Here is a 10034-nt window from a genome sequence, read left to right on the forward strand (position 1 = left end):
GAGGACAGTTGGGGGGGGGGGGAGGGGGGAGGGGGGGGGGGGAAACGGGTGGAGGGGAGCTATGGGAAGAAAAAGAGGAACAACTGTAATAATCTGAACAATAAAGATTTAATTAAAAAAAAGAAAAATTCTACATGGATTAAAGAGTGAAATATAGAAAACAAACAATGAAACCCTTAGAAGAATGTGGCAGTTTTAAAACATGGCCTCAAAATTCTTTGACATTCCTTAATATCAATCTCTGTGATATTTGACCAATAGATATAGTGGAAATGACACTGCCAGTTTCTGAGCTTAGGGCTTAAAAAACTAGCAGTTTCCACTTCCTGTTTCTTAGAACATTCACTTCTGGAACCCAACTACCATGTGTGAGGAGGCAAAGCCACCCTCTGGTGAGGTCCATGTGGAGAGAAACCAACAGGCAGAACCAACTGTTAGCATGTGGTGGAAGTGATCCTCCAGCCCTGGTCAGCCTGCCACAGCTGACACTGCATGGAACAGAGACAAGCTGCTGCCACTCAGCCCTACCCATCTTGTTTTCAGCCCTACCCATCAAGTTTTGTGGTGGTGTGTTATGTAGCACAAGATTATTGGAACAGAATGTAGTATCTGAAATAGGGTGCTCAGTAACAAAAGCCTGGCACACATGACACTGACTTTGGGACTGGGCAGCAGAAAGAAGCATAAAGGGCCACAAAGAGAGTGTTGAGAAGGCCGTCAATGAAGACTTAAAGTGAGAAAAATCTTATTGGAAGATGGAGGACAGGGGACACTTACTAGGTAGTGGTGGAAAGTTAGACAGCACTGTCACTTGAAGTAACATAGAAATAGGAAATGTACCTGATAAATTCAATAAATAGCTAAGGTGATTTTACTCCCTGTGATAAGAGTGCAAAATGAGAGGAATCCGCTTAAAACAAACACACAAACAACCTAATGTAAAACATAAAAAAGTCCAGGACTTGCAGAGTTCACAAATAAAATTGCTTCTCATTCACAGTCTCTTCTTAAGAAAAACAACCCTAAATTGAGAAAGGGTCAAATCCAGAATGGGGAAGAAAATCTCATTACGATGTCAGAATGATTTTAAATCTATGCTCCATAGACTCTTTTAGACCAAAAGGCCCTACAACAACCCAGAATAGACTATTCAAGAACTATGGGACAGCCCTGGCCAGTGTGCTAAGTGGTTAGAGAGTCGGCCCACGCACAGAAGGGTCTCAGGTTCGATTCCCAGTCAAGGGCATCTACCTGGGTTGCAGGAAGAGACATTCTCATAGTTTTGTTTTTATGTGGCTATTGACAAACTGATGTAAAGTTTCTTTGATTGTTTTTTGACAGGATGGAGGTTTCCATGAAACTATTTCAGATGCCAAAGATAAATTTTTTTACAAAAAGATCTTATTTAGGTTTATAAATGGACAGGGAGCTAATTATTGGTGCAAGACTAGAAAGTACAGACACAGAGACCTAGGGCTTGTTGCAGCTAGTACTACGATCTGCTCTTACCTGTGGGGGCCTGCATGGCTGAGCTGGGGATGGTTGCAGCATCTTGGGGTACAGTGCTGGTGTCCGGTTCAGGGGTGCTGGTTGTTGGTGAGGTGGGTGGTGGGTTCAGCAAAGTCCGAGGTTTTCTCTGTCAAAATGGATGGGGAAAAATTTGCTACCCATGATAGGTAACTTGTCTTCTTATTCCTCTATTCTAGTACTTAATTCACCCATGAAACAAAAATATATTTGTAGATGGGACTGTGTTTTATCTTTTTTCCCCCACACAACATCTTGTCCAAAGCTATATATGCTTAGTAAATATTTTCTGAATCTATGCACAAGATTCTGGGTTTCTGTACAGCCAGAGCTTAATTCACTCTCCTTTATACTAGATTCAATATTATGATTTGAAGTTCCAGGTTATTAGTTGTGCAGACAAAAGCAAAAAAATACTGTGGCTTAAGTCTACTTTGACATTATTTTGTACTTTCTCTTTCTTGAAAAATGGAAATGTCCCTTCCCTTAACTCTACAAATATTATCCTCTGCCTACCTCTTGTGCTCATTACCTGCCATTTATTATCTTTGACCTTATACTCTAATAATCTCTAACTATAATACTTCTCTAAAAACCATACCTGGTCCACATCTTTATACTAATAAACCATCCCTTCTGTTTGAAATATCCTTTCTTTTTTTTATCTGACAAATAACTAGATTTTCTATAGTTATTGTCTCTTTTGTGCTATCTCTGTCCTTTGTATTGTTGCACTTGTCACATGTATTGTCATTATATACTTACTAGAGGCCCGGTGCACAAAAATTTGTGCACTCGGGGGCGGGTCTCTCAGCCCGGCCTGTGCCCTCTCGCAGTCTGGGACCCCTCGGGGGATGTCCACCTGCTGGCTTAGGCCCGCTCCCCAGGGGAGCGGGCCTAACCTGGCAGTCAGACATCTCTCTGGCAGCCCAGGAGCCCTCAGGGGATGTCCACTTGCCAGTGGGGACCAGGCCTAAGCTGCAGCCAGACATCCTTAGCACTGCTGAGGAGGTGGGAGAGGCTCCCACCATCACTGCTGTGCTGGCAGCCGTTAGCCTGGCTTGTGGCTGAGCAGAGCTCCCCCTGTGGGAGCACACTGACCACCAGGGGGCAGCTCCTGCATTGAGCGTCTGCCCCCTGGTGGTCAGTGTGTGTCATAGTGACCAGTCATTCCCAGTTGTTCTGCTGTTAGGGTCAATTTGCATATTACCCTTTTATTATATAGGATAGAGGCCTGGTGCATAGGTGGGGGTCCCGCTGGGGTGCCTGGTCAGCCTAGGTGAGGGGCTGAGGGCCAATTTCAGACTGGCCACACCCCTTCAGGGTGGGGGTCCCCGCTGGAGTGCCTGGCCAGCCTAGGAGAGGGGCTGAGGGCAGTTTTCAGGCTGGCCACACCACCTTCAGGGAGGGGGGTCCTGCTGGGGTGCCTGGCCAGCCTGGGTGAGGGGCTGACTGGGGTGCCTGGCCAGTCTGGGTGAGTGGCTGCGGGCTGTTTGCAGGTTGCCAAGCCCCCCAGTGGGGACCCTCATCCCATGATGGTGTGGCCAGTCTGGGTGAGGGGCTGATGGATGTTTGCAGGCTGGCTACAGCCCCCAGCCACCCAAGCTCCCAGTGGAGGCTGACTGGAAGAAGGTATCTGGGATTTATTTATCTTCTATAATTGAAACTTTGTTGCCTTTAGCAGAGGCCAGAGCTGGCCAGGGCAGGCAGGAAGCTTGGCTTGCTCCATTGCCGGGGCAACCAAGCCTCCTGCTTGTTCCAGCTCCTTGGCTGCTGGCCGCCATCTTGGTTGGGTTAATTTGCATATAGTTGCTCTGATTGGCTGGTGGGCGTGGCTTGGGGTGTAGCAAAGGTACGGTCAATTTGCATGTTTCTCTTTTATTAGATTAGCTATACTGCTGTACCCGATTAGCCTGGAGTTCCCTGAGAGTCTGATTTAGAGTACCATTCCTAGCATGATACTTGGCATATAGTGTCAATACTGTTTTTCAATGAAGCATACAGTATAGAATACCAATAATGGGGGAAGTAATAATGATTTGAGAGATGCCTAGCATCTCCCCTATGCTGGTCAGGGCAGCCTCTGGGGGAGAAGGATCTCAGAAGGTTCTTTCCAAGACAAAGTTTTCTAAAAGACTTTCTGAATGCAAGGAAAACATATTCATCACTGAGGTCCAGAAATCCCTTTTGCTAAATGTCATGTAGGGTACACTACTGGGAGCTGTATAAACCTGTCTGCCTTCTAGGAGTGCTATTATTTAAAGAGACAGCACCAATGACAGCAAGTATATACTATAAGATGGCCTTGCCTGTGAAAGGAATCACACAAACACTTATGAAAGCATATGTGGGATATGGACAACCCCTCATAGTTTTGATATTGCTAAAAGTATAAATCCAAATACTAGTAAACAATGAGTTGGGGTAGAAAGGTTCAACTTCACTGAGTTGGTAGTAGGATTTCCTGGGGTCCCTGAAGGAACAATCCTGGTAAGTAATTGTAGAAGAAACCAGAAAAATGGAGGGCATTATTATTATTTGAGGTGCTATTACATATATTCTATCTATTCATATATTACCTCATCTCCATTTTATGGGGCTCACAGCCTTACTCAAAGTCACACATGTGGTAACAAGTATGCCTGGTTTCAAAGCCTCTAGTCACAAGACCACTTTGATTCACAAAGGAATATAAAGGTTATGGGTTGAATGGAAAGGATATACACTTTTACAGTAGGTAAAAAGGACAGGAAGGGGAATTAGGGAGTCAAATGCCAGGCCATTGAAATACAGGATGAGATGAGAATTACTGTTTTCAAGAGGTTTGAAAGAAAGAGGACTCTGGCTACTATATTTGGGACTGCCTAAGGAAACAGAGAAGAGGCAATCATAGTCATAGTTCTTAGGTTCTGAAGGATCTTAAAGGTCATTTAATCAACCTTCCATCCAAGTATTTCTATTTCCTTGTCTCTGAAAACACCCCTTCCATACAGTCATCCACTCCCTGATGAAATACCTCTAATGATAGGGCATCACTACTTCTATTTTGGAATAGATTTAACTGTAGATTTTTAGTTAAATTTCCTTTATTCTGAGACAAAACCTGTCTGCTTGAGCTTCTGCTTATTTGGTTTTGATTCTGTCTTTGGAACCTCACAGACAAGTTTTCTCTCTCTTTAATTTGACTATCCTCAAAATGCCCTCACATCATCAAAAGCACAGCTTCTCTGGCCTTATAATCCTAGGGTCTTCAGCCTCGTCCAAACATGAGAATGAGAAGAGAGTTATGGAGATAAAAATGAATCAGGATGTGGGGTAGGGGTTAGTGGTAGTAGGTCAGGAGCACTACGTGTTACATACAAAGATCAGGATGTGACATCAAAAATTCAAAGCCAATAAATAAGAAACAATCTCAATTGGAACATCATCACTCAAACTATCCATCCATCCATCCATCCATCTGTCCGTCCGTCCGTCCATCCATCCTGCATATACTGAACATCTCTCAAGAGACTGAGATATAAGGCACTACAGGAAAAAGAGAGAAGAAATAGATTAGGTTCTCGACCTTAAGGAGCTTATATTCTAGAAGGACTGAAGTCAGCTGGAGGTAAACAAACAAACAAACAAACAAACAAACAAAAACCTAGGGAAGAACTTATGAGATTGGAATGGAGTTCCCAGGAGGATTGGGTATCATCTCCATAGTGGAAGTCGGGTAGTCTAGCTCAGGAGGGAGCTGCAGAGAAATCCTGAAAGGTAGGGAGGAAGTGGAGAAGGTGATGCCAAAGGAAGCCCTAGAGAAGAAGCTGAGGAACTTTCATATCAGTGGTTTCCCTAGGGAAGATATGCATGAAGAACTGGTCATGCATAGTGAACAGTGCTCAGTGAAGCTTGACTTGGGAATCTTTTCCTACACTAAAGGTAAGTGTTATCTCCCTCAAGAAATGCGAGAGAGTGAATATATGGTAGGGCAGCAGTGACCTTGAAACTAGATCTTGAGACCCATCTGTTTATTAGCTATGTGACGCTAGAGAAGTCATATTGTATCTCTAAGTATCAATTTACTTAACTCTTAAATAACATTAACACTACTCATCTCCTAGAGTTTTGTGAAGATTATGTGATATATAATGGTGTCTGATATACAGCCTGATACTTAGTAGGTATTCAATAATTTTTTTAAAGACGAGGCAGGAATAGAAAAAATACATTTATGAAGTCAATTTACTCTTTCTGTTTATCAACCTGGGCATCCACTTTGGGTAGGTTAATGATCAGGAGCAGGGCTTCCATCTACGGCAGACAGAGACCAGAATTCCCTTGAATATGAGTAACTTTCAAAGTCAAAATTTGTTTGTTATCCATACTATCCTATATCTAATATAACCTACTCCCAGGTAAATAGCTAAATAGGGATTACAACTTTAGTAAATTCCTCTTAAAAGTATACACAAGGTGAAGAATAGGGCCAGACACGCCCCTTTCCAGGATGGATAGATATGGATGAGTTATCCCTTTATAGTCCTTTATTCTCTTCTGGAAAAACCACATGTTTACCTACCTTACTGCCAGGTTTGGGACCCCTCTTCTTTGGGAATTTCAAAGGTTCAGCTGACTTGGATGGGGTAGCGATGGGATGGGGAATTAGGGGCTTGGGTGTCCGACCCCGCTTCTTTCCTGTTTTACGCCCCCTCTGCCCTGGTTGATGCTCCAAGTCAGTTTTGGTGCTGCTGTGGATGCTGGGCTTCTCAGTGTTCACATCAGATGCAGGGTAGGGACTCTTTGGAATCACAACTGTAAGAAAAAAACTCATTCTATCACCCCTTCCTCCCACCTGTATTCCCATCCCAGCTGGAGGGGAAAAAAAGACTTGTTACTTCTACTTGGGTAGTTTTATCCCAAAAAGCTAGTTTCCTGGCATCTGACCTAAATATTAGAAAATCTCAGAAGAGAACTGAAGTTAGATTGGCTAGAATTGGAAGTTAATTATTTCTGGTATATGCAGTAGAAAAATATTAAAAATTTCTCCCCAAGGCATATAAACAGAACCATAGACTCAGAGACAGAAAGCCTACAACCCTTTCATGCTAAGAATGAAGATCAGAGGTTCAGAAGAGGAAATGATGCCTTCCCCAGGTTACACCGTAAGTTGGGATGAGGACTTATGTTTTGAAAGTAGGCTCTTCAACCAAGTCAGGGATTTTCTACATCAATCTTCTTAATGTTTTAGTGTGATTATTATAGTGGGGAGTAGCGAAACACATAGAAATATAATGCATCTGATAGCATCTCTTCTTACCTTAAACATTTTTGCTCCATATTACCTTTAAGGCAAAGTCCAAATTCTTTATCCTGATATCCAAGGACTTCTGTGACTTTGCCCCTGCCTTCTCTCCAGTTATGTCTGATGTCACTTCCTGTCAACTGTCCCCATGTTCTAGACCCACTGTTTTCTGAATGCTAAGTCATTTGTATATGTTGAGTTCTCTATTCTTCCTGGTCAGACATACATCAATTTTCAGTTTCCAACACTCACCTCCTTAATGAGGCCTTGTTTGACTATCCAACTAAGTTAGTGCCCCCTCTCCCAAAGCATTCTGTAGACATCTATGTTAGAGTACTTTCAATTTTGCTACAATCATTCATCTTCTCCTTAAACAGATAATTCTTCAAGATATCGAATTCTTCCACAAATATTTCTTGAGCACCTACTATAGGTTATGCGTTCTTCTAAACCCTGGGGATAGAACAATGCACAAAACATAGTTTCCATCTTACAGAGCTTACCTTTTAGTGGGGGAGACAGAAAATAAACTAACAAATACACAATATATTGTTAGGTAAGTGCTATGGTCAAAACTAAAGCAAGGTAATGAGACAGAAGGGTGAGGAAAGTCCTCTCTGAAGAGATGACATTTGTAGAGCGCCCAAATGAAATAAAGGCAAAGCCTTATGAAGATCTGAGGAAAGAGCCTTACATGTAGAGAGTATATAACAAGTGCAAAGATTCTGAGATGGGAACATGTTAGCGTGTTTGAGAATTGGAAAGGTTAGTATATAGTTGGAACTGAGTGAGCAAAGGGGAGAGTGGAGGGGGAATAGGTTAGAAAGGGAGTAGTGATAAGATCATGTGGGGCCGAAACCGGTTTGGCTCAGTGGATAGAGCGTCGGCCTGTGGACTGAAAGGTCCCAGGTTCGATTCTGGTCAAGGGCATGTACCTTGGTTGCGGGCACATTCCCAGTGGGAGATGTGCGGGAGGCAGCTGATCGATGCTTCTCTCTCATCGATGTTTCTAACTCTCCATCTCTCTCCCTTTCTCTCTGTAAAAAATCAATAAAATATATTAAAAAAAAAAAGATCATGTGGGACTTTGTAGACTGCAAAAGTGAACCTGAACTTATTCTAAGTATGAAGGGAAGCAACTGGAGGATTCTGAGCACAGGAGTGACAGAATATACTTAAAAGGAACACTGGCTGCTCAGGGAGGGGGTGGGGCAGGATAAGAACTAGAGAGACTAGTTAAAAAACTCATTATAGTGAATAAGTAGAAGGTAATGTTTCTTATGTTTCTAGGAAGAATGTAATAGATTATGACAGTGCACTGTTGCTGATGCAACAACTTGTAAAAGTCAGATAAATTATTGTAAATAACACTGCAGAACTGTAGAAATTATGAAGATTACATGAACTGGAATTCCAGACCTAGGTGGGAAGGGCTTCTGCGGTATCTGACACTGTTTTCTTTCCTGAGGGCATATGCCAATTTGGGGCATGTATTTTGGATCAGGATTGGCCTATGAGAGGAGTTCGATTGGAGGAAAGAGAAATCAGAGAGGTTGCTGTGATAGATTAAAACTTGAGAAGCTCCATGTGTGAGTTCTGAGCCTGTATACTAGAGACATGAAGCAAGGATGAGAGTTTCTAAGATGTAAAATAAAATCTCCCACAATCTCAAGGTTTTAGGAGACAAGGTCCCACTAGAAGGAGGAGCTCTATCTCAAACACATAGTTGAGTTGAGTTGATTTTCTCAAGATTTTAAAATTTTAAGAAAAGTGAGAGGTCAAAGAAGCTCTAAATTTCTCAAGGGTATGACAAGTTCTTGTAGTTTTTTAGGGATAAGGAGATGGAGATCTATTAAGTTCTTAATCAAGAACCTAAGAAGGCCCATATCCAAGGAACAGGAATATTTTCACTGAGTATAGAACTCTAAGTTGGCTGTTTATATATTTTAGTCAATCTAGAGTTCTAAACCCAGTAAAAATATCCTCCAAAATTGAAGGTGAAATAACATTTTAAGACAAATCAAAGCTGAAAGAATTTGTCACCAGCAGACCTAACCTACAAAAAGTAAAAATGAAATTCTTCAGGCTGAAGGAAAAGAATCCCAGATGGAAGGATGGAACTTCAGGAAGGAATAAAGAGCATAAGAAAGGGTAAGTATGTGTGTAGATACAAAAAGACTACTGATTCTTTTTTTAAAATATATTTTTATTGATTTCAGGGAGGAAGAAAGAGGGAGAGAGAGATAGAAACATCAATGATGAGAGAGAATCAATGATCGGCTGCCTCCTGCATGCCCCCCACTGGAGATCAAGCCGGCAACCCAGGCATGTGCCCTTGACCGGAATCGAACCCGGGACCTTTCAGTCCACAGGCTGATGCTCTATCCACTGAGCTAAACCAGGCAGGGCTACTATTGATTCTTTGAACAAGAATTAATATATATATACACTAGAGGCCTGGCACACGCAATATGTGTGCAGGTATGGTCCCTAGGTCTGGCCTGCGATCAAGGCCATCTTCCTCAGCTGCCCGCAGCCGGCTCCACTCCCCGCCGCCACCCACCCCTGGTTCCCCGTTCGCCATCAGATGATCGGTGCCTGATGGCTGGGGGAAAAGACCAAGAGGTCAGCTGTTCCCGCCTACTCGCCGGCCCCGGCCCCGCTCCCGCTGCGGGTGGCCATCAGGCGATTGGAGCCTGCCAGCCAAAGAAAGGGACCAAGAGGTGGTCAGTGCGCCTCATAGTGACTGGTCCAATGGTTGTTCTAGTCGTTCTGCCATTAGGCTCAATTTGCATATTACCCTTTTATTATATAGGATATCTACACTAATAAAAGAGAAACATGGTAATTGGCGTACCACCGCTACCCTTTTCATTGGCTAACCAGTGAGTATATGCAAATTAACTGTCAGCCAAGATGGCGGCCGGCAGCCAGGCACTGAAGCGAGCAGGGAGGCTTGCTTGCTGCGAACTCCAACGTTCCCAGCCTCACTTGCCAGCCTCTCATCTGCAACTCTAAGCAACTATATACTATGTTGCAAATAAGAAGGTAAACAAACCCCCAGAAACCAGCCGGACTGAAACCCAGCCAGACCGAAACATTGTATCCATGTTTTCAGCAGCAAGGACTCAGAGCTAAAGCTGGCCCAGAATAAAAAAAAAAAAGAAGAAAACAAGGAGCGGTTGGAAGCTTCAGTCACTCGCCAGCCAGAAAACAGCCC

General features: G+C 43.1%; 1 protein-coding gene across 15 annotated transcripts in view; it reads right to left on the bottom strand.

The window, feature by feature from the left end:
- Positions 1–10034, bottom strand: part of SCMH1 (sex comb on midleg homolog 1 (Drosophila)) — a 106107-nt gene that overhangs the window by 21791 nt on the left and 74282 nt on the right. For all 15 annotated transcript variants that reach the window (XM_005866046.2, XM_014539531.1, XM_005866043.2 and 12 more), the window contains 2 exons: positions 6092–6324; positions 1510–1636 (listed from right to left, as the gene is read on the bottom strand). In XM_005866046.2, coding sequence (XP_005866108.1) covers positions 1510–1636; positions 6092–6324 — 360 coding nt within the window. The remainder of the gene's footprint in view (positions 1–1509; positions 1637–6091; positions 6325–10034) is intronic.

The sequence above is a fragment of the Myotis brandtii genome, unplaced genomic scaffold, assembly GCF_000412655.1.
Source record: "Myotis brandtii unplaced genomic scaffold, ASM41265v1 scaffold220, whole genome shotgun sequence".
Lineage (NCBI taxonomy): Eukaryota > Metazoa > Chordata > Mammalia > Chiroptera > Vespertilionidae > Myotis > Myotis brandtii.